This window comes from Argopecten irradians, chromosome 3, assembly GCF_041381155.1.
Source record: "Argopecten irradians isolate NY chromosome 3, Ai_NY, whole genome shotgun sequence".
Taxonomy (NCBI): Eukaryota; Metazoa; Mollusca; class Bivalvia; order Pectinida; family Pectinidae; genus Argopecten; species Argopecten irradians.
The window spans coordinates 37,786,094-37,811,672 of NC_091136.1; the positions used below are offsets into that span (position 1 = coordinate 37,786,094).

Sequence of the window (25,579 nt, forward strand, 5' to 3'; positions counted from 1 at the left end):
TTTCTATTTTATCTCCGCGCTATCGTGTGAGCCATTCGTTCAGCCTTGAAAATAATACGTGAGGACTTCGCAATTTTTGTATTATGACTTAGCTTGTGTGGTTCCCAGGCTCATTACCTCATAATTTACATTTGAAGGTAAGTATAAAACAGCGCAATGTAACGCACATGTTCTTCATAATCATATAAGGCAGCTTTGTCTGTTGTCAACATCAGTTTTTGGTGTGAAAATCAAAAGTTTTGATGCTCAGCATCATTTCTATCATATTTGTCGATCGCTGCAACTAACTAACATTGCATGTAATAAAATCCCGTGCACATTTGTTATAAACCTTGACAACAACGTTGAAAAGCTTTTGAAAATAAAAATCTGCATTTTCTGGGTTGTTTACTTCGAGGAATATATCGATTGCCCAACTTCCTGTGCTGGCGCATTTATAAATTTCTGCAAGAATTGCATACGTTTACGTTGTAACGGACAAGACTGCAGTGTTGATATAACTGTTAATTGAAAACATAAATGCTATGAGCTTTAACGAAGCTACAAGGTTATAATTTACACACTGACACTTATTTTTATTGTTGTATTACTATATGGGGTTTGATAATCAAGAGAAATTTTGATCTCCCTGGTTTGGAGGAAAACAAAATGGCAGACATGTATTATTGAGGTCACCACTAGGCGGCGCTTTAAAGGGAACTTGCAGTGCAATTTTATCAATATCTGCAAAAACAATCCTCTGCTGCAATTTTTGAGTTAAAGATGCTGTCGTTTAATTTTCGCTGATGTTTATATATATTTCGGTTTGTAATTTCGCACCGCCGCAAATTCTGGTTTACGAATTTTAACGATAGTTTGATACGTTTACATAAATAACGTCGTTTACCATAAGGACGTAACGTTAGTTTAGTTATTTTATTTTAAATGGGTATCACATCAAATAATTGCAATTGATTAATTGAAATTAATATATTTGGTTCATCATCTGACTTAAAAGGTCATGATGACTAGGCTATTGGCCATCGTGATCAAATAATTAAAAACATTTCTTTAATTTTCTGTCATCTCGTTACAGATTTCTACAATTTTTTTTTCGTGAACCATATGCATCCTTGTCGCACGACAATCATATTTCAGTTCAATGAAGCTGATCAGCGTTCTCCGCCTGGGACTAGAGGGGTTGGGCTCTAAAAGGGGAAATTTACTTACTTTAATTTCAAAATTTTACAATTCTTAAGTAAGTAGGGATAACAATTAAATTAAGGATAAAAAGTCATTTTCAGGTCAAATCGCATTATAATCGATATAATGGGGCTCCTAATATAAAGGGATTTGATGAAATTTTCTTTAGTTTTCTATCTCTTTAATGCTTGAGTGATTATGAATAACACCCAGAATACAGAATATTCATTTAAGCATGGCCTTCGGCGGTAAAAAGTGTGATATCTAAATTGTCATTTAATAACCTCTAATAACCTACCCGCATGAACAGATCAATCTATAATGCTAATTATTTAGAACGGAATAAAAAGAACATTTTTACTTTAGGTTACCAGTAATACCTAGGAGAAAATCTCAAGTAACCTAGTTTTATCCTCTTTTGTTCATCATTGTGTGTCATACACATCTGCATTGCACATGTCATATTTCAACTGCTGACATTTTCTACCATTTCCGAAACTTTTTAAGCTAATTAAAAAATTAAATTTTCCAGACAACTTTTTAAAGTTAAATTTATAGCCATGGATACAGATGACTGCTTCTGTGAGCAGGATATGCATTTCTCCCAGAAAGCCAATGCAACATGTGACTCCTAAGGAGTCATCATCAAACATTTTAAAATTGTCTGATTTCAGTAAAAAGTGGTACAATATATTCTGTATTTGTATAATACAGATTTATCTGCCCCTACAGGTAGGTATTGCTTGTGTTGTCTCATGTCAGCAAGCATAATATTATAATTTTCAGAGAAAACAATGTGAATTTCACTCATAAAAACCAACTATGTCATGTAGGTGACATGAAAAACTAAAGGGGGGAAAACAGAATTAAAACTGAGGAGGGAAAAAACAGAATTTTAAAGCAATTCGACAGAATGACAATATTTAATTCAATATGTTGTTATTTATAACTTTTTATTTCATTGTCTTAACATTTTAATGTGATTGCTTTTGTATATCAAATTATTTTTCTTTTCCTAGGTAGTATCACCATGTAAGGAATCAAAAAGAAATAACATGTCCCACGCTACAATGGATCTTTTTGATAACGACACTCTTTACAACAAAGAAGGCAATACAACCAGTGTTGAATTGTTCCAGGGTGATAGCGAAAATGGAAATGCAGAATGTCAGACGTCTGTATCAAAACCAGAAAATAATGATGATGATGAACAAAATGAAATTGTTAAACAGCAGGAAAGTGTATCAAAACCAGAAGATACTGATCATCATGATGATGAACAAAATGAAATTGTTAAACAGCAGAAAAGTGTATCAAAACCAGAAGATACTGATCATCATGATGATGAACAAAATGAAATTATTGAACATGAACAAACTGTATCAAAACCATCAAATATTGATGTTGAACAAAATTTAAAACAAACAAATATTGATGATGAACAAAATTTGAATGCTGATGAAAATAAAGTACAGGATGATATGGTGTTAGAATCAGAAAATATCCATGACGACCAAAATACAGACACAGAGAATGACCAGACCATGGAAATTGAAAATGCAAACGACTCCGGTACTGAAGACAACACCGAAATATCAGGAACTGAGCCTGATCACGGAAAATCGTCAGCTGAAATCGGTATCAACACAGGTAGTGTGACAGACAGTGCGTCAGAAGATGGAAATATGGACTATGATGAAAATTTAAACAATGATTCTGTCACTGACGAATTAACAGAGAACGGTGAAGAAAATGGAATAGTTATCAATGAAAAAGACATAGTGACAGCTGCAGATATGTATGGGAGAGGAAAACGCTCGCAGCGTTCTATTTCTAATGAAAATATGTCGGAAAACGAGGATGAGGAGGAAGATGGATTATCTCTTCGATGTCGAAGCTCGCGGAATGATGATAGCCCAAATAAAAGAAAGTATTCAAGCCCAGGTATAAAGACAGTTTTGATTCCTTGATGTCTTATATATGATATATATACTCATCATATTGGTTGAACCAGATTCCAGTATATCTATATTTTTAGCTCACCTGGCCTGTCAACATTTCCTTTAAATCGCTACTAGTCATAGAGTTCTGCATGGATTTTAACCAAATTTGGCCAGAAACATCCTTGGGGGGAGGGGAACAGAACTTGTATAAATTTTGGCTCTGACCCCCCGGGGACAAGAGGGGCAGGGCCCAATAGGGGAAATTGAGGTAAATCCTATAAATCGCTACTTGTCCTAGAGTTCTGCATGGATTGAAACCAAATTTGGCCAGAAACATCCTTGGGGGAAGGGGAATAGAACTTGTATAAATTTTGGCTCTGACCCCCCAGGGACAGGAGGGGCGGGGCCCAATAGGGGAAATTGAGGTAAATCCTATAAATCTCTACTTGTCCTCATAGTGTTCTGCATGGATTGTAACCAAATTTGGCCACAAACATCCTTGGGGGAAGGGGAACAGAACTTGTATAAATTTTGGCTCTGACCCCCCGGGGACAGGAGGGGCGGGGCCCAATAGGGGAAATTAAGGTAAATCCTATAAATCGCTACTTGTCCTAGTGTTCTGCATGGATTGTAACCAAATTTGGCCAGAAACATCCTTGGGGGAAGGGGAACAGAACTTGTATAAATTTTGGCTCTGACCCCCCGGGGACAGGAGGGGTGGGGCCCAATAGGGAAATTTAGGTAAATCCTATAAATCGCTACTTGTTCTAGAGTTCTGCATGGATTGTAACCAAATTTGGCCACAAACATCCTTGGGGGAAGGGGAACAGAACTTGTATAAATTTTGGCTCTGACCCCCTGGGGACAGGAGGGGTGGGGCCCAATAGGGGAAATAGAGGTAAATCCTATAAATCGCTACTTGTCCTAGAATTCTGCATGGATTGTAACCAAATTTAGCCAGAAACATTCTTAGGGGAATAGGAACAGAACTTATATAAATTTTGGCTCTGACCCCCCGGGGGCAGGAGGGGGGGGCCCAATAGGGGAAATAGAGGTAAATCCTATAAATCGCTACTTGTCCTAGAGTTCTGCATGGATTGAAACCAAATTTGGCCAGAAACATCCTTGGGGGAAGGGGAATAGAACTTGTATAAATTTTGGATCTGACCCCCTGGGGGCAGGAGGGGCGGGGCCCAATAGGGAAATTTAGGTAAATCCTATAAATCGCTACTAGTCTTAGAGTTCTGCTTGGATTTTAACCAAATTTGGCCCAGAAACATCCTTGGGGTTAACAGAATTCCTATAATTTTTGGCTTTCACCCCCTTGAGCAGAAAGAGTGGGGCCCAATAGGGGAATAAGAGGTAAATATTCAAATTCCTTCAGAAAAGAAACAATGAACCTTACTAGGCATTACAAACCAGGTGAGCGATACAGGCCCTCTGGGCCTCTTGTATTACTGTAAACTTATTTTAGCTGCGTTATATGGTTCTATTGGTTATATGGTTCTATTGCAAAAGATAAATTTTCTATGTTTCTAAGAAGTTATCCCTACAGTATGGACATTGTCATATTTGGATATTGATTCCCTGGCCTAAATAGATTAACATTATACTGTTATTGATAGATTTGATTTGATTGTAGAGATGATATCACATGAAATAAAATGTCAAGTACATTTGAATGTGAATTTACACCTAGTTACATAAGCTTTGGCTTATAGGACAAATATCTAATCCTTGAATCAAGGATTTTTAGCTCACCTGGCCCGAAGGGCCGGTGAGCTTATGTCATGGCGCGGCGTCCGTCGTTGTCCGTCAACATTTCCTTTAAATCGCTGCTTGTCATAGAGTTCTGCATGGATTGTAACCAAATTTGGCCACAAACATCCTTTGGGGAGGGGGAACAGAACTTGTATAAATTTTGGCTCTGACTCCCCAGGGGCAGGAGGGGCGGGGCCCAATAGTGGAAATAGAGGTAAATTCTTTAAATTGCTACTTGTCATAGAGTTCTTCATGGATTGTAACCAAATTTGGCCACAAACATCCTTGGGGGAAGGGGAACAGAACCTGTATAACTTTTGGCTCTGGCCCCTGGGGGGCAGGAGGGGCAGGGCCCAATAGGGGAAATAGAGTTAAATCCTTTAAATCGCTACTAGTCATAGAGTTCTGAATGGAATGTAACCAAATTTGGCCACAAACATCCTTGGGGGAAGGGGAACAGAACTTGTATAAATTTTGGCTCTGGCCCCCCGGGGGCAGGAGGGGTGGGGCCCAATAGGGGAAATAGTGTTAAATCCTTTAAATCGCTTCTAGTCATAGAGTTCTGAATGGAATGTAACCAAATTTGGCCACAAACATCCTTGGGGGAAGGGGAACAGAACTTGTATAAATTTTGGCTCTGATCCCCCAGGGGCAGGAGGGGTGGGGCCCAATAGGGGAAATAGTGTTAAATCCTTTAAATCGCTTCTAGTCATAGAGTTCTGAATGGAATGTAACCAAATTTGGCCACAAACATCCTTGGGGGAAGGGGAACAGAACTTGTATAAATTTTGGCTCTGGTCCCCCGGGGGCAGGAGGGGCGGGGCCCAATAGGGGAAATAGAGGTAAATCCTTTAAATCGCTACTTGTCATAGAGTTCTACATGGATTGTAACCAAATTTGGCCACAAACATCCTTGGGGGAAGGGGAACAGAACTTGTATAAATTTTGGCTCTGGCCCCCCGGGGGCAGGAGGGGTGGGGCCCAATAGGGGAAATAGTGTTAAATCCTTTAAATCGCTACTAGTCATAGAGTTCTGAATGGAATGTAACCAAATTTGGCCACAAACATCCTTGGGGGAAGGGGAACAGAACTTGTATAAATTTTGGCTCTGGTCCCCCGGGGGCAGGAGGGGCGGGGCCCAATAGGGGAAATAGAGGTAAATCCTTTAAATCGCTACTAGTCATAGATTTCTGCATGGATTGTAACCAAATTTGGCCACAAATATCCTTGGGGGAAGGGGAACAGAGCTTGTATAAATTTTGGCTCTGATCCCCCAGGGGCAGGAGAGGTGGGGCCCAATAGTGGAAATAGAGGTAAATTCTTTAAATCGCTACTAGCTATATATAGTCATAGAGTTCTGCATGGAATGTAACCAAATTTGGCCACAAACATCCTTTGTGAAAGGGGAACAGAACTTGTATAAATTTTGGCTCTGGCCCCCCGGGGGGCAGGACAGGTGGGGTCCAATAGGGGATTTAGAGGTTAATATTAAAATTCCTTCAGAAAAGAAACAATGAACCTGTATTCAGAACATTACTTGGCATTATAAACCAGGTGAGCGATACAGGCCCTCTGGGCTTCTTGTTTTTTTTTTTTTTTTTTTTTTTTGCATCAAGTTAATACAGTGATTGTATTCCTACTTAGACTACTGCTTTAACTGTAACAATACTTTATTTTTGACTGTAGGCAGAAGAAAAAGAAAATATTTAAACCGTGCCAGCTATGATCCAGAACTAATACTTCAACCATTAAAAGCAGGTATGGTATATTTAACATGTTACAACTTATGAAATGTCATCCCTGTGTCCTGATAGGTATATATAGACCGATGTCTGCAGATTGTGAAAGGGGCCAAGTGGTTAAGATATCCTGACATATTACAGTATTACCACATGCCCTCCACCTCTGGGATGCAGGTTCGAATCCCATGTGGGGCAGTTGCTAGATACTGACTACTGACTGGTGGTTTTCAAGGTACTCCGGCTTTCCTCCACCAACAAACCTAGCACGTCCTTACATGACCCTGGCTGTTAATAGGACGTTAAACTAATAAAACCAACTGCAGATTGTGCACATATATATGCTAAAAGAAATTAATGAATTTTCACGTTTAATTACTAGTGTTGATATATTCAAATAATTGCTGATCATTCATGATTAATATTTAAGACTTTTTCATACCTCTGTCTCATATGATATCACAATCACTGGACGGCAAACACTTCCACTATTGCAAAACTCTCATATTGTACTACATATGTATTGAATGACTTTCAAAGAAGAATTGCATTCCCTGTACCAATCAGGGTTTGAACCGGTGAGGTATTTCAGAAATTGGGTCATTTATAGATAAAATGAGGTCTCTCTATAAATGGAATGGACTTGCAGGAAAAAAGGGCCTCCTTTTCATTTTCTGTGCTTAAAAATGATATGGGGATGGCATGATCGATTTTCCAAATGTACATGTAATATGAATTTGATATATCACTTTTATCTAGGATGGAGAAGAGAGTTGGTGATCCGAAATATCTTTGACAAGTTTACTTCTGCTGGAGGAATTAAACAGACTCCAATGGATGTGTATTACCATCCACCTAAAGGAAGAAAGCTTGTAAGTAACCCAGTTACAACGCAACAACAACTGTACAGGATAAATGTATTCAGTCTTTTCAAGATGTGAAAATATTGATTCATTAAAAAAAGAGTACAAATATAAAGCCAATACACTTTAAAAATGGCCATCTCTATTAATTTCTTTTATATTGATGGTTTTAATAATAGCACCATCTTTGACTGGTTCCATTGTATATGTATTTGAAAGACCTCATTAACCCCATGTACGTTAGCTGTTACTATTATTGTGGTGATTTAAAGAATTTGATGATTAGTTTTGTGATGAAACTTCATGTTTGAAATATGATTCACATTTCAGAGGTCCATGAAGGAAATAGCAGATCACTGTAAGTATGCTTGTATATATTTTGTACCAGATGGTTTCATTCGTTAGAATTCTGATTAGCTTTGCTCATTTTTCTCAATTTTAGGCCTATATTTGAGTAGAATTTGTATATAATACTGTAAAATTTTTAGTAATATGTCCATTTGAAATAAGAAAATTATTAAATATTTTATTATTATGTTTCCAAAAATAGTGGTAAAATGATGGAAGGGGTAATCCCCAATATCAAAGCTTTAGAATGCATTTCAATGATTATGTATTTCCATGATTTATTGCAGTAAAAGTAACCAAGTCTCCATTCACGGTAGACAACTTTTCACTTCTACGGCGTCCAATAGCTGAACCTCCATATGAGGTAGTACGGAATGCTGGGAAATCAAAGGGAAGATCACATGTAAAAGGGGAAGATGACTCATTTGATACGTCCCTAGACCAGCCAGAGGTTGTGATAGAAAGAGCAGATGAGGATGAGGAAAATGTAGAAAACAATGTGACAGTGAAAGAAGAAAATCTGATAACTGCCATACCTGTGTCTAGTATTTCAAAACGTGCTAAAATTAAAATGACTCCGGTGAGATCTGCTTTTAAGCACCGTGGAAGAGGTAGACCTCCGAAAAATAAAATGTTGCCTCATCTTACTAAAACAAAAAATTTGTTGTATCGATATTCATCAGGCAAGTCATCTGGACGTGGAGTAACAGAGACACTGATTAAAGAAGTTACAGTGACAATGCCAGATTTCTCTCAACAAGATGATGAGGCCTCTAGTACAATTGAACCACCCCCAGCCAAGAAATTCAAAGCTACTGCACGCAAGAGTACCACTCCAAAGCATTTCAAAGCTCAGAAATCTAGGTAAATTAATGCAGTTAAATTCATTCATCAAAGTTCTATTATTGTAATTGAAATCAAGTATGTTGTTGAATTCATTATTGAAGATATGAATACAGAATTTAATTAACAAGAAACCATTGAAAGTTTGTTTCCGAGAAAAAACATCAGACTCTTTGTTTATATTCTTACAAATAACATGCCATTAAATAAACACTGCATGATGTGGCTAGAAGTTTTTCTGATCCTGTTTTTGTTTGTGATTTCAGTGAGCAGACAGGACCAGAAGCCCTTTGTACTTTGTCCTGTCCTGGTCAGGAGAATATTCCCCCAAGCCTACAGTGTATTGTCTGTCTTTGTCTGTTTCATCCACATTGTGTCGCCTTTACGCCCACAGAAAACCGTGAATTCACATGTCTGGTAATTATCATGTTTTACTGTATAGAAGTGTGATACAGTCAACATTGGGGCAGCGGTGGCCTCGACATATTACCACAACCCCTCCACCTCTGGGTCGCGAGTTCAAATCCCATGTGGGGCAGTTGCCAGGTACTGACTGCTGGTTGGTGGTTTTTCTCCTGGTACTCCGGCTGTCCTCCACCAACAAACCTGGCACGTCATTACCATATGGCACTTAAGTCCCTTGTTTTTTACAGGATTTGTAACATTGTAACCTAGAGAAAACTCATATCATCTTCAGTATTAAGGGAGTGGGTACACCGCCAATAAGATGATGGGCTTTTTGACAGTCAAAAGACAATGGAAATTATTCAGGGTAAAGAAGTTGAACCTTAATATTTTGAATTTATATGACTCCAAGGTCCTATTGAGTTGGAAGTGTTTCTTTTGAGATAGTTATACTCGTTCCATACATTCAAACCAATTTAATTTGTATTCATAGATACTGATTAGTGTATCAGGACAATTTGACATAGACTATTATTATTTTCTGTTTCAGAGATGTTTTGATCCAGCCCAACTTCAGCCACGAACTAAAACCCTAACTGTGATGAGGGTAGAACCATCTGCGTTTGTTTCTCCCTGTACTTCAGCTCCAGTGATTAAACAGGAACCGGTGGATCCTGATCAGTCCACCTCTACATCCAAGGAGGTCAACCCCACACTACTCCAACATCTACGCTCCAGTATACTAGATCGGCAGGTGGTTACTACCATAGCTGGTCCAGGTGTGCCAATTTTGTCTCCCATCCAGTCATCACAGACTTCTGTCATTAGAAACAGTGTGCCCTCCACGATAGCGAATCCATCCCCTCAAAACCTTCCAACATTGTCAATGCTGGCCAACTCAGGGCGGCGTGCTGCTGTATTGAGCACTGTACAAATGTCTCCGTCAGGTGCAAATACCTTGATAATGCCAGTACCAGGATCTAGTCTCTTGGCCAATGCCCATGCAGTAGGATCAACGATACATATGCCCCGCCTCGTGGCGCCACCTACCCATGTTCAGTATGTGTCCCAAACCCCTACTACGCCTAGTTTAAGGACACCAGTTTTATCCATGATGCCCCCAAGGCTTACGGCTGCCCCCAAAACACCACCAGTTGTGTTGGTTGACGCTAACAAAACTTCACCAATAGCAACAAGGTTGACCAACGGAACTACATCACAAGACATAAATGGAAAAACAGGTCAGATACTTACACTTCCCGGTGCTGTGACAAAACGATTAAATCTGCAGCAGCCCTTAGCACTCAAAATTAACAATGTTCAGATTACTGTGCCTCCCTCGTCTCTCCTATTGACATCAGATGGTCTCAAGTTATTCTTGCCCCCAAAAACATTTCCTCTTCAAATGGGAGAGACGGCCAAGTTGAGTGTGACAGTGACTAACGATAAATCCAATAGTTCCCAGCCAGAGGTGAGTGTGAACATTAATACCGACTCACCAGACAGCTCTGGGGTAGGAAATCTGAAACCTCTGTCTGGTGATACTGTCAGTTCTACAGGCCAATCTAAGGTCAACACCAGTACTCATCGCTCCACTCGATGGAGGGCTGGCATCAACCCTGGCATGTGTTATGTCAAAAAACTGTACGGTGGCTTCGACTGCATGTTCTGTATCTTCCAATATCTCAATATGAAAGACCTGCTCAGGTAATTATCTTTTTTTTAGTGAGATTACATGGGATTCAATATAAAGTTTGTGTTAAAAAAATTAATCTTACTTCATGGAAATATTTATATTTGTTACTTGTTCCATTAGCTATTCTACTTTTAGAATTTAAAAAAAAATGTTGGTCTTTATGTTTATTAATATCTCTGTTATATAATTTTCTCTTTAAAGAAAACTACTTTCAATCTATTTTCACTTTGATTTGTTAATGTGATAACAAGTCTATCTTATATAGGGTTGCAATGGTGTGTAGGACATGGAGACAGCTCGCTATGCACCCCAGCCATGTACGTATCAAATCTTTCTTTGTTAATGATTTCTCAATCAGATGATATATTTGGAAGGTAATTTATGTTGTATATGAATCAATGAATTTAATGTATCTCCTTCGAATCATACTTACATGCTAGGTGATTATTACAGAAGACTTTTTCTTATCACTTTAATAATTTAATGTTTTTGTTGATTTAAATTTCTATAAAACACTAGTATCAATATATTTGCCTCTTTCTGTATGATTTCCACATCATTATATGTGTACACAAATTCATTATTACTTTTTTATGGAGGTGTGTATACACCTTCCATTATAAAATCACTCAGGTTTCTCAATATAACCGGAACACTATACCTTGGTAATCCTATCGGCAATCTCCGTAACTACGGGAGATAACTTTTACACTGTGTATTGTAACGTTGTGTATTGCACAGAGGTCAAGAACTGTCAGGGATTTCCTGTTCTCGCATGCTTCACATTTGCTACACATATTTTTTTTATTTGGTTTATCTAGTTTTATGTATCAACAGGATCATCAATTTATTTTCCCCCAATATTCATGTTACCCACGTTTGAGTACATACATTTGTATGATCGATCTCTGACGGATCTCTGATGAAGTACGTATACGGTAATGATTATCGATTGATTAGACTAACTAAAACTGTCTGTAAACTTAATAGAAATAAATAACAAATAACACTCACAATGATGTGAATATCTTGAGTAAAAATGGATTTGGTCATGTTGCTGTTTGTTGTTTACTCTGCCATTACGTAAGCCTACTTGTGTGTAAACAAACATGGCGGCCGTACGAATCCACGCTTACTCTCGTTCGTATGTCAGTAAGCCGGTTAAAATACAGTCTTCATAATGAATAGGATTGTATTGTATCACTATTTTGATATAGTTTGTGTATCAAACATATGGTTGTGTAATAGTTTAATGTATTATCAAGATTAGCATCGTAACCTAAATTTGACTTCGTTTAGAGTGAAGGCGTAGGCCTATCGCATTATGCATTACCGTAGCCTTATTTTTGCAAACTTCGGGATATGACCTCGTGGTGTTTGTCACTGCAGAGATCGATTAAATGATGTTTTATACGACTGTGTGATGTCTATATTGTCGATATTATATTTAATATTACACGTTATTTCCGTTTATAAAGTTGATTGGAGTATTTCATTAAAATCACGGGGACAGGATTCCGGGAAAGACACATGTGTAATACATTTGCAAGTTCGAATTCATGCTTACTCTCGCTAACATTTAAATACGCCGGTTAAGATACTGTCTTCATTTCGCATAGAAGTGTATTATATCTTTATTTTGATATATCATGTGTATAAAATATGTCTTTGTGTAAAGAGTTACTGTATTATCGACTTTGTTTAGAGTGTAGGCTGATCCATAATGCAATACCCAAGCTTTTATTTTTGTAAACTTCCGGATATGACCTCGTGGGGTTTGACGCTGCAGAGATCGATTAAAAGATGTTTTTTTACGACAGTGGGATGCTTATAAAATTGATATTATGTTCTATATTACATGTTATTTACGTGTATAACTTGATAGCTGATTATTTCATTGAAATCACGACGACAGGATTCCGGGAAATACACCTGTTGACAGATAACTGTGTAACACGTGTGCAAGTTAGCAGTCATTCAGAAGACCATTTTCTTGGTGTCTGCGAACATTTCTTGTCCAAACATAATATTTAGATAATATATTAAACTTTTAATTTGATATTTGATCATTTTTGACGTTTAAATATTATTATCTCGATAACAAACCCGCAGAAAATCGATAGCGAGTTCAGTCCGCCATTGTGTTGTGATAGTAAACAACCACGCTTCAGTTGGCCGATTTTCTGTGAATTAAACAATTGTACGATTGAACATGCATCTGGTACGTAATTATTGTCATCTTTATTATATTTTCATTACATATTATATCTTTTAAACACTTTTACGGCGATTTTTTATGATGTATAACTTTACTAAAGCGGCGAGTAAAACTTTTTTCACGTGTGGATCATGACGTAGTAATAATTCAAAAATATCGTCAGATTTTGGTTTTCGTCCACAGATAAGTCTCACTGGTGTATAGGTAGCGATCCCGAATTTAAGAGGGGAAAGTCGCAACTTATTCTCTGGGAAATACGGTATTATATAAATATTTGACTTCTGACTTATAACAGTGAACCGGCCAGTGTCTAGTACAAGCGTAGTGCTAGATCTAGTATTGTAGTCTATTTGCTTATAAAATTTGAATCTGATTGTAAATAATAAACTTGATTATTAGCAAAAGCAATCCGATTCACTTCATCAGTACCCTAAATGTGTTTTTATATCGCCGGTATTCATTCTACTTGACGCATGCGCGGCGACAGTTTCTGCAACCATGACTGAGGAAAAACTGCAATATTTTTTCCAAAATTAAATATCTACAGTTATGTTGTAACAGTTATAGTCAACGTTTACATCACGGTAGCTTACATTACGGTAACTGTTCTATCAGGTTGTTTATATTTCTTCAGCTGAAGTGCGAGATGAAGTAAACACAATCCTATCTTCCGCAGTATGTATCCTAAGTGCGATTACAAAACCAAATCATTTATATGATTTAATGTGATACACTATAGTCACCTAGCTTATTGTAAATAGATATCATAGCTTCCATAGGCCTTCTAGAACGAATTTCGAGAGGAAATGGTCACGATCTTTTGACAGTGTACCGAGTCAAGCCAAGGATTTGTAACTACGTTCTTGGTCAAGCAGATACATGTTTTATTGATAAAAATTTTCATTACAATGAATGATAATAATACAGAAATGGTCAACTTACGCTTAATCAGTGATTTATATTTCTTATCAAGAAAAATCGAGCGCTCTGCAAGAAAGCAAGAAAAACATCACCGTGAAACGCATGCAGTATTGTAAGGGAGGTAACTTTAAAATACAAATGGCCAATAAAAAAGTTAAATACAGTACAATAAATCAATGTAAAACAGAAAAGATACGAGCGTATATGTATTTATCTCTTGGACATAAAAAATAGAAGAAAATATGGAATAAAATGAAATATAAAACACAATGTTGGCTTACATGAAATAATATTATTTTTTCCATCAATTCAACTAGATGAAAGATATTTATGATTTGTATTTTAACGATAGTCAGTAAAATGTAAATAATAGTTTCTTAAAATGAAATGAAAAAAGGTAGTTTATTTTATTAATTTATTCCGTTTACATCTGAGGAATCATGATTCAATATTAAGATTGATATATTAAGTCATTGTTTAATATTTTTCAAAATATTACTGGAGAAGTGCAACTATTTAACAGCCATTTAAAAAAATCATGAAGAGAAAGATATACCTTGCATGTGGATACTAATACAGTGATTATTATTATCATTATTACATATATATTTACCAATTATATGACTTTGTGTTGATTTTGATATTTAACAATAATGAATAAACTTTACCTAAAGATCACATGAATCAAATAGCCAAATACTTTGAACTGACTTCTTGTCATTAGTGCAGATGATCTTATACATTATTAGAACTGTAAAATTTAATACAAAAAATGGGGCTTTAAAGTATGTCCAAAAATTGAAACAAATGCATTGACCTTTATTCAAGGTCACGGGGTCAAAGTCACGGGGTTCAAATAAGCTATTTGTAACAACTTCCTGTCAATATTATAGCTAAGAGGACTGGTATTAAAGGGACATGAACCTAAAATAAGTTGTTCTGTATGCTCAGATATGGTTTTCAGATGTTTCTTGAATATTTTATTACAATGATTGGTTATCTAAAACGACAGGAAAATGTGGGGAATACCTACCCCAAAAATTATAAAAATAGACCGTCATATTCTATTTTGGGAACACAAAAACGAAAGCTGGTCGAAAGCGAGATTATAATGAACAACAAACTTGCTGACACGACAAGGAATATTAGTTTTCCACATTTTAAGATGATTTTCTAATTTACGATCGTTGACATATGAAGTAGAAGCCATATTTGTTAATATTAGTAATAAAACAATTTGTATTTAGCGTACTTCAATGATAAGTCAGAATTCAAACGAGACTTTTCATATGACGGGGAGGTTCTTGACTTAATTGCACATATATGTACATCACGAAAGTATTAAGTGGAAAGTTGCTTCTGTCTCTTGCATTACAGCGATCCATTTATATTTACCTACTTTCCCAATCGCGCACGTTACTGACTCTTGATATACTCTGTTTTTCTATCGAAATTCGTTTGCGTTAGCTTCACCCACGTTTTCGACCCACCATTTTGTTTAAGTTCATTTAGTTTATGCAGTGCATTTGGGAGGTCACTAAAGTTCAACACTACTTTTTTATCACACTGCAGTCTGCAAAATTCGACCGGGCCGGTTCAAAATACAGAAAGATGGAATTTCCATTATAATTATTTTATTATAATTGACACATTTGCACAATAGCTGATATATTTTACTTAGTAAGGTATCTGACGCGTCTTAAATATATATTTTACTCAGTTTTACAATTTATTTAGGTTCATGTCTCTTTAAGTGAATCCAAATTTGTCCTTATATGTGACCTTGTATGAATTTAAAAAAAAAACAACTAGTACATGTATTTTTATATTGATGACTTTTTATACAGTATATTGACCATTGTCCTTTGGATCTTATACTTAGATGATAGCATTAATAGATCGAAAATACCAGGTAGCAAGTGACCAATGCGTTCTGTTGAACCATTGTATTTTCTTTCAATCACAATGAATCTTTGTAATGTATACATAAAAATAACAAAGGTATAGAAACATCCAAGGATTTTAACGAAAGACTTAAAAGGGCATGGTTATGAAAACAGATGGTAGAAAAGGTCGGTCTATATGACTGGTGAAATATTTCAAGTATAAAACAACCGACGGGAAAGCCTAGTTCAGTATTAGTAAAAGGCCAACTGTTGTCATGGAATTTATTTCAAAGATTACGTCTAGAAAATATAAAGCATGACAGTTAACTTAAGAAACCTGATGCAATGTTTGCCATAATTTGCAGCATTGAACACTTCCTTTGGGATAAGATCATTGGAGAATACCGGTATGTGCATGGACTTTGAGGAAGCTGTTCTATGCTTTATCTTAATTAACAAAATACCATATAGTTTTGAAATTGTGAAAATTACATGTCTTTTTCATGATTTTGAATAACACCTCCTTCAGTACTTACAGTACTTTGATTCTATCATAGTTAACACACCTGCAAATATGAATGCATCAGAATATATTTGTTTAGAAAAATTACTTTCCATCTCTTTACAGTGGAGAAATTTAAGACTTCAGAATTTGAAGATCCTGAACTGGGAGAAAGCCATAGACTTCATGTTACTAAGAGCTGTACAGTTGCTGGTAAGTTAATCACAGATATCCAAACTCAATTTGAAATTTGCAGATTCAATGCGAGTTTGCTTTAAACAAGTTAAGATATCTTATATTCAAGCGAATCCAGCGAATCCAATATTTCTTATATTCAAGCGAATCCAATATTTCTTATTTAAGAGAAGCTATTCATTTTCTCAATATCATTTTAAAATCCTAATTTCCTATCCACAGAACCTACGAGGGTTAGTTCATAGTGGAGATATGAACCGCACGTGGCACCAACTGATACCACATATCCATAAGTTGTCGTGTCTGAGGAAGATCATCTTTGGCCTTGTTCCCGCGTCCGTACTACATATGGTCAGTGAGAAGATGCCGTACCTGGAGGTGTTCAATGCCGAGACAATCACTGACGTGACCAACGAACAAATGTGGTAAGATCGATGGAAATATTCTGTCTAGTATAAGTTGCTGTAAACCTTAATCATTATAGGGGTTTCAGGATACCAAAATGCTGTTTGTAAAGTATGATTTACCATTGATTAGGCCCACATTCTGGATATTGTGATGTCGCAGAAAACATGTCAAAATATTAAGTCACAAGGTTGGAAGGTAGGACTAGTAATTGATAGTAAATTCTACCTGGCTCATGTCATTTTGATCTCTCAAAACGAGTGTAAATGTACAGTATTGAATAACTCCATTAATGTATCATCCATTGCAGGTCCGTACCTACCAAACTTGACATTGGCAAGTTCTCCCAGCTGACCAAACTACAGGAGTTAAGACTACGTGGTGTAGCTAGTCTGCTGCTTCCTTCCTTTTCCTTTAGTGGTGGAATAGACCAGCTCGGTTGCCTCAAGAATCTCACAACACTGGTAGGTACAAACCCGTCTGGTGCTTGATGTTAATTTATCTGTAGAATCTTTTTTCTGGTGCTTGATGTTAATTTATCTGTAGAATCTTTTTTCTGGTGCTTGATGTTAATTTATCTGTAGAATCTTTTTTCTGGTGCTTGATGTTAATTTATCTGTAGAATCTTTTTTTCTGGTGCTTGATGTTTATTTATCTGTAGAATCTCTTTATAGAATTAATCTATAGAATCCCTTAATATAAGTGTCTGAAAGGATTAGATTCTTCAGTTGTCAAGCACTCACTGTTAATGATATTCTTCATTGTTTAACAATCCAAATACATATATTTCAGTTAGGGCTGTTCCAGCAAAACATATATGGTACCCAGGGAAGGCACTTTAAAAAATAGTATGTGCCATGGTGGGTTAAAAATAAAATCACTTCTGTGCCAGGGTGGTGTTTCAATAATATCACTTCAGTGGGTGGGTCTATCTGAGAGAATTTGTAACCTTTTGAAATAAAATGCAAAATTTGTGGTTTATAATGTTGTTGTCAGTCATCCTGACTATAAAAATAACTGTTGAGAAAACAATAAAAATGTGTTGTTCATCTTCAATAAAAAAGTTTTATTTTCTGGGTGTTTTAATATAATAATGACAGAATATTTATTTAAAACATATTATATTCAATCCAACTTGGCAATGGTACAGAGAAACAATGGATTAGTATTGGCAAAATACTGTAGTCATCAATAGATCTTCATTTAAATTCACTGGTATTAAGTTGAGGAAAGAGTGGAAGTTCACAAGCTTTTAAGTGTCAATGTCAAGATGTCTACTCTTGCAGTACCCTTGTGCAACACTTCAGTATCTTTAGTAGATTTTCCGCTGGTTCTAGGAAGATTGTACCTTTATACAAATCTAGTAATTGATGCAGCACATCAAACAATAGTTCACTGCACCATATATGGCACAATTTTGTCCTAGGACTCTTCGGTGATGCTAGAAATCAAAATATGTAAATCCAAAAAGATGTTGGAGCAACGAAAAAAAAAAAAAAAAAATCGCTTCTATCCCATAGTATCATTCACAAAAAAATAGATATGTGGAAGGGTCAACAAAATTGAAAATCACTTCTATCGGTGGGTCTCCCTATTTCAAAGTGCCTTCCCCCCCTACCATGTATGTTTTTCTAGAACAGCCCTTAGAAACATTACATTATCAGTATCTTGAAACCACACAAAATCAATGTTATTTTGTATCGTACATAAATGAAATCTTTGAACTTTACCATATTGAATAGGGAATTAAAATTCAAAGATTATTTGGGTTTTGGGTTTATGTTGCAGTCACTGACATCTTTGAAGGATATCGGTGATCAGGAGTTTGGATTCTTGGCTAATCTGACAAAGCTGGAGGTTCTAGAGCTTGGTCACTGTTCCACTTGGTCATCAGAGGTTTGTTACATTCCTTAGATGTTCTTTATATGTATAGAATAGAAAATACTGATGAATGTACCTGTACCCTAATAGTTATATGAGGACGGATTGATATGTTGTCAGCTTTTGTCTCAGAATGAACTAGAAAGTGGTAATGAGGCCCTTAAACATCACTGACAAATGTATAGATACTGTAGGTGGTTATGTTGAGATATAAGGCATTATTACAATATATCCTTCAAAATTCAAACCATTACATTTTAGGTTTACAACATCTTAATCATGCAGCGCTCTTAATTCCAATTGGAAATGAAGTCCTTTATCTGATTTGATCCGGATCAGAATAGTCACTTCACATATCCTGTGTATTAATTCTAACTGACTAATATGTATTGCAGACATACTTCCACCTTGGACAACTGAAAAATCTCAAGCATCTGCGTTTGGAAAGTGGCGGAGAGATACCAGACATTGGCTTCGGTGATGCCCTACAGAATATGAAAGAGTAAGGTTTTCGTAACCCATCCATTGTGATACCTATTACGACAATATTACAGATAAACTTGCCTAGTGGTCATTATACAGGGGTCAAATTGTGTTGAAGTGGTCAATTTGTTGTATCAGGAAGGTAGTTTGTTAAAGCAAGTGATACTATAGATATGGCTAGCTGCTAAACCATATTACACTGCTTATGATGTTTTAACTGATGACTATTAACAATACTTCTAAAAAGAGATATTTTAACATTGGCTTATTGTAATACCAGTTTGAATCCATGTACAAGACAAGTCACCAGAATTTTGTATTAAAAAATTCAGTGTGATGTTCTCAGTAGCCACAATCCCATGGGTGATGTTCTCATTAGCCACAATCCTATGTGCATGGTTGAACAACAGGCACTACCTGTGATATTTTTTGTCTTTGGAAGTTGTTTGTTAACTAATACAGTGTATTCTATATTTCAACATGTCTTTTGATTCTTTATTTTATTTTTGATAACAACAGACTAGAACAACTGGAGCTGATGATGTTTGTGATTGCTGAGTCTGTACATAATGCTCTTGGGCAGCTACCTAAACTTAGCCATTTTGCCATATGGCCTAACACAAGTAGTCAGGTAAGATTATACCACCTCAATATCATATACCAGGTAACACAATGTATACTATGGATTTGTACTACAGATGACAGTCCATGAACCTATCTTAGTGTTGCACAGTATAGTGCACCACTATTGGTTTACCTGACATAAATGTGTCGCCTGCAACACAAGGGCGACACTTAGGTATCACTATGTCATACTATGGATTTGTACTATAGATGACAGTCCATGAACCTATCTTAGTGTTGCACAGTATAGTGCACCACTATTGGTTTACCTGACATAAATGTGTCGCCTGCAACACAAGGGCGACACTTAGGTATCACTATGTCAGCGTCAGTGTCATCGGCGTCGTTGGTGTGAGCATTGGCGTCCGGGAAATAGTTTCCATGCCATAACTTATCAACCAATTTTGGTATATTGCTTTATATTGATGTGATCTTGGATGAGTTCGATAATGGTCAAAATCCGACAATATTTGCAAGAGTTACAGGACTTTAAAATCGTCAAAACAGATAAATCTATGGTTTCTGCTCAATAACTTTAGTATTTATTGTCAACTTTCAACCAAATTTGGTTATTTGTTTATATTAAAAAGATCATAATATTTTCAACTGTAAAAAAAACCATTATTTTTCCGATGCTGTGCAGGCGACACATCTACTTCTGTGGCAACCTGTCCAATGCAAATGCAATGTTTTGGATCAAATCAATACAGTTGACCTGTAAATTATGTCATTTTGAAAACAGTGGTGAACCGGAAGTACTTAAACAAATCTTGTACTAACAAATGAGGTGCCAATCTGGTATAAATCTAATAAAAAAAGAATCTGCTGTGGAATATCAAATCCCAAAAGGGCAGAGACATGGCAAACCCAACAATTCTACAGTTCTGTATATGGATGTTCATTAGTGGACATCATTTTGCCAATTCCGTATTGCTGTAACAATGTCATTGCCTTCAACTTTTAAGCAATATTGAATCTTAAATGCTGAATATATTTTTTTGTAGCCTGCAGCATTAGTGAATTCCCATGTTCTAGCAGTTGTGTCAAGACTTGCCAAACTGAAAAAACTCGAGTGGGGCATTGTGAAAGACAAGGACAAGTCAGACAGTGTCTGTGATCCGGCAGAACTTCAGAAAAAGGCACAAGAGGAATGGATTCCATTCTTGTCGGCAGGCTTACCGCCCGAGGGAGAAGAAACCTGGGACAATTCCTCAATTCAGTTAATGAGTGTTCATCAGTTTACTGAAAAACTTTCCATTATCCACCCAACCACACATATTAAAGTATTCAGTACAGATCTGATGCATCCCAACCACTTACAATCCAGTGAAGTTAGCTAGCATTGATTGTATGCAGGAGAGGACTGGAGATCTCAATATACTGCAGGCCTTGGACACCTGGCCACTAGTTTGTATGAAGATATCATTCTACTGACTAGTGATAAGGTGACGAGAATCTATCTTAAAAGACCAAGACATGTATCATGATTCATTCTTGTGCACTATGATGACACCTGTGCTCAAACCATTCTTATATACCCTGGATCTGTTTATAAATCATAAGGAATGGCAAATAAAAAAGCCACAACTTCAGAAATATAGTTTGTGAGATTCATTGTCTGACACTTTGATATGCAGCTGTACAAAATAAGTACTTGAGTAACGGTTTCACGAACACAAAGCAATTGTTTGTTACAATAGTATTATTGAACAAGATTTTTACTTTTATAGAAACTAAATTATTCCATCAGTAGAAAGCATGTCACTCCAGAGATTTTGAAGCTTTTAAATGTGAGATAAGTTATGACACAAAACTGACAATATCATGTAGTAAACCATTATTTCTAATTTCAGTTCTTTGTGATATTTTAGTATTGTTAAGAAATACTTCTATAGAGCATGGGCACATTGGTCTGATATTTCAATAAGTATGAAACTAGAATTATTAAACTGGATCAATTTATTGGGGTACCAACTTAGGTAATTGTTCCCACATTGCTGATTATTTTTGATGCAAAACAATTTTAATCCTTCATATAAAGTAGAGTAGAACAGATTCCATATGAGTTTATAATTTTATTGAAGACATTTATATCCATAGAACAAAGAGGAGATATTTTCAAAATGAAGTTTTGGTATGTGTAAGTACGAGCACACATCCGTCCAGTCTTGATTCTTTCTGAATTTTTAAAACCTTTCAAAGTATAGATAATGTTTTTGTTATATTCAAAGCTAACTGTGAAAGAAGGTTGATAATACATGTTACAACTTCTGTTTAAAATGTGATCTTGTGATAAATGAGTAAATATTTTGATATTTAACTTGTGTAGTTTGTTTGGAATCTCTTCCTTTTGGTTTTTTTTTCTGGTATTTTTTTTTTCAGTAATTCTAATGCAGTATAGACCTATGAAAATTTAAACGTTATTCCTGACGAATGAGTTTGTATGGAGAAGTTGGTTTCGTCATAGTACTGTTCTCTGTGCTTGTCAGTCATTTTGTACAGACAGAAGAAGTTCATTAATGATACATCTGCATCAACATTTGTAAGTTAACTTTTGACAAAGTTAATCACATCCGATTGATCTGAAACTTAATCAAGTGACTCTATGTATCAGTCACAACAAAGAATGATGAAATTGTTATGCCCGGTTTGAGTACTTCTGGAGGATTTTGAGAATTTGTGTTAAAGTGTAGTTTTTGACAAGTTTGTCTGAATCTTGTCTTACTGAGACCTCATACATGAGTTAGTCTTATGGGAAAATATTAACACAATTTTGTGTTTTGTCAAATAGACGTAAATGTTATATGCAAAGTTGGATCAGAGTCGAGACAAATAATTACACTCAATGCCTGTCTTGATTTAATAGCAATATGGTTTGACAAACAATCAATAAACCTGAGCTTTGCAAATAAATTCTATACAGCAATACATATTACAGAATTATCTCCCTTGTGAGTAGGTATTGATTGTGACGTCATTATTTTTTGACCTGAGTCACTTGCTCAGAAAAATGGATGACATTACCTTAGCAAACATATGTTACAATCAACACCTTCTCACAAAGGAGTTAACTTTGCAAATACATATGAATTCAGGTAAAAACTTAAAACTGCATTACAGAAAATGTGACGTGCATGACTTTTAGCGTCTGCTTATTACAGCGCTCTGAATTTAGAGATTACAGCAATCTTGGATTGTATGGTTTATATTTTGGAACACATTTGGGCTGATTTTTGTATGAGTAGGGAAGGCAATTAACAAGGGCGTTTTACTTTAAATCCCAGATTTTAACAGCCAAAAACACCGTACAGTTGGAAAAGCCAGTGGAGAAAGATCTCCCAAATTGGAATTCTGATAGGTTGGCAAATCCTGCCATGAAGAGTGCAAAGATCCCTTCTCTTTTATTTTTTGTTCATGTTTTTATTAATTCTAGTGCTTACGTTAATGTGCTCAATTTATCCAAGGGGAGGCTTGCTTTGCACACAAAGTTAACTTATATCACTTGTTCTTGTGCAAATCTCGTCTGATTAAGTAAGCAGTCTGTCAAGGATAGTTTGGGTAGCATTGATTTGTATTTATGGGCTTGTTTAGTGCTACATTAATCATGCATTTAATCAATTGGGAATGGTTTATAGGAAAAGATAAATTCATCTGTTGTAAAAGGAAGACCTATTGAATTTAGTGAATTTATTTTACTGTGTATTTTATAAATGCACTGTACCGTTGAGCAGATATTGGCCGCTGGTTTGTAAGGGAGGCATTGGATGTCTTCATTATTTCCATGAAATAGCATTATGATATGGTTCAGAATACTCACATGCTTAAAATGATGGAAAAGATATTATTGAATTAATGGAATTTTCGAAATTCATGAAGCATGGATCTTTGGCTTCTTCCAATACATCAGTTTATGGAGTCATAAGCTTTCCAATATCAAATCAGGCCTGCGTGCGTAATGTCACACTTTTTCTTGAAATCAGTTTTATTACCTTTTATGTTGCACTTTCCTTCAATTCATATTTGATTTCAGTTAAATTTTGGTTAAGTCATTCGATGATGTTCTTTCTCTTTAGGCCCTGAATGTCACTGACTAATCCAAGATGGGGGAAACAGCTACATGATGCTGTCAATTTTATAATATGGTGCTTAGAACTTTGTGTGTCATTTGTAGAATCCTTTCTAGCTAAGAGATCCAGGATTATTACATTGTATTGTAAAATGATGTGTCAACTTCTTTTCTACTACATATTCACTGTTCTATGTTTTTGAGCATGTTATACCTTTGTTTAAGCATTGATATTTTAGTTAAATACATGTATGTGGTTTTGTTTTCATGTCTTTATTCACTCTCCAGTTCAATGGGTCAAAATAATTTAAAAACCAAAGACTAACCATATTTGGCCAGTAACAAACTTGGGTAAAGGTAGCACTGTAATGTTATTTACAATAAGTGATCATGATGTATTTTGAGAACTTTTTTTAGAGATCAACAAATCCTGCAAATATTCCATTAATTTTCTGTATTAAGTCTTCCAATATTTTTCCTTTTAAGAACAAATGAGTGATACAGTCCTATTGGGCTTCTTTGTTTTTACACCTTGAAGCACAGCCATAAAACCTAGATAAGTATCAAATATCCAATAATTGACCAATATGCATATTATTTCCATGTGTTGCCATTGGTAATGTTCGAATATCAGTGGATTGATGAAACTTAGGTAAACAGCCATATTGAATTGTAATGCAAGAGTCCATTGTGACTAAATTCCTTTGTGCTTGTCTGTTGAATGTTTCTGTTGTAAATAATTCTCTACAGAGGAATTTGGTGTTTTCATCACATTCTCTTTTTAACTGAACCAATCATGACTATTATAATAAATTGTGCAACTCTTTAATCCATTTTATTTTTTTTTTTGTCAAGATCAGACAAGTTTGTGATACACAAAGATGAAATGAGAACAACAGTGATACATTCTTGGATAACCTTAAGTTTACTGGTGGTAGTTTGTCTTTCTCAGAAAGTTAAGAAATGAACCGGTCTGTCCTGACTAGCTGCAATATTGTAGCTCAAAAGACTTCTATAAATATAATGGTGTCGTCTTTAGAGCTACAATTGGTGCTTATAAAAGACTTCTATAAATATAATGGTGTCGTCTTTAGAGCTACAATTGGTGCTTATTACTGCTAATGGAGCAAAGCAGTTATTATGAAAATCATCATTACAGGTGTGTATGCATTTTATTGTACTTGTTAGTTTACCTGGTCCGAAGCGTCCATCGTTCGTCAATAATCGACTTCTGACAAAATTTGACTGGTAGGATCCTTAACAGCTACTGACTAAAAAATTTACAAATGTCCTCTTGGGGCCTGAGGGCGGGGCCAAAAGTGGTCAAATTTGCTATTTTCATATGAATGACTTCTCAGAAACAAAGCATGGGATAGCACTCATAATTCAATAGTAGTATCCTTATAGGGTGGGTATTTAAAATTGTACAAATGAAGGGGCTGACTCTCCGGGGCCTTAGGGCCAAGAGTATCAATTTGTCTATTTTCATATAAACAATAAACAACTTCTAGATCAGTCTTGTAGATAAGAATAGTAGTTTGTTTTGGACAAAAATGATATATAATTGCATATATATGCATAAAATGATTGGAAAACTACAGAAAATGCAGAAAATTGT

General features: G+C 35.8%; 1 protein-coding gene across 1 annotated transcript; it reads left to right on the forward strand.

The window, feature by feature from the left end:
- LOC138318474 (uncharacterized) lies at positions 1–24,790 on the forward strand. Its single transcript, XM_069260851.1, has 16 exons — positions 1–137; positions 2,202–3,126; positions 6,573–6,644; positions 7,385–7,497; positions 7,819–7,846; positions 8,124–8,700; positions 8,946–9,096; positions 9,635–10,791; positions 11,046–11,097; positions 16,434–16,520; positions 16,725–16,927; positions 17,218–17,371; positions 18,696–18,803; positions 19,184–19,290; positions 19,791–19,902; positions 20,900–24,790. Exons 2-16 carry the CDS (start codon positions 2,238–2,240, stop codon positions 21,233–21,235), a joined length of 4,146 nt encoding a protein of 1,381 aa, XP_069116952.1. The 5' UTR covers positions 1–137; positions 2,202–2,237; the 3' UTR covers positions 21,236–24,790.
- Positions 24,791–25,579: the final 789 nt, after the last annotated feature.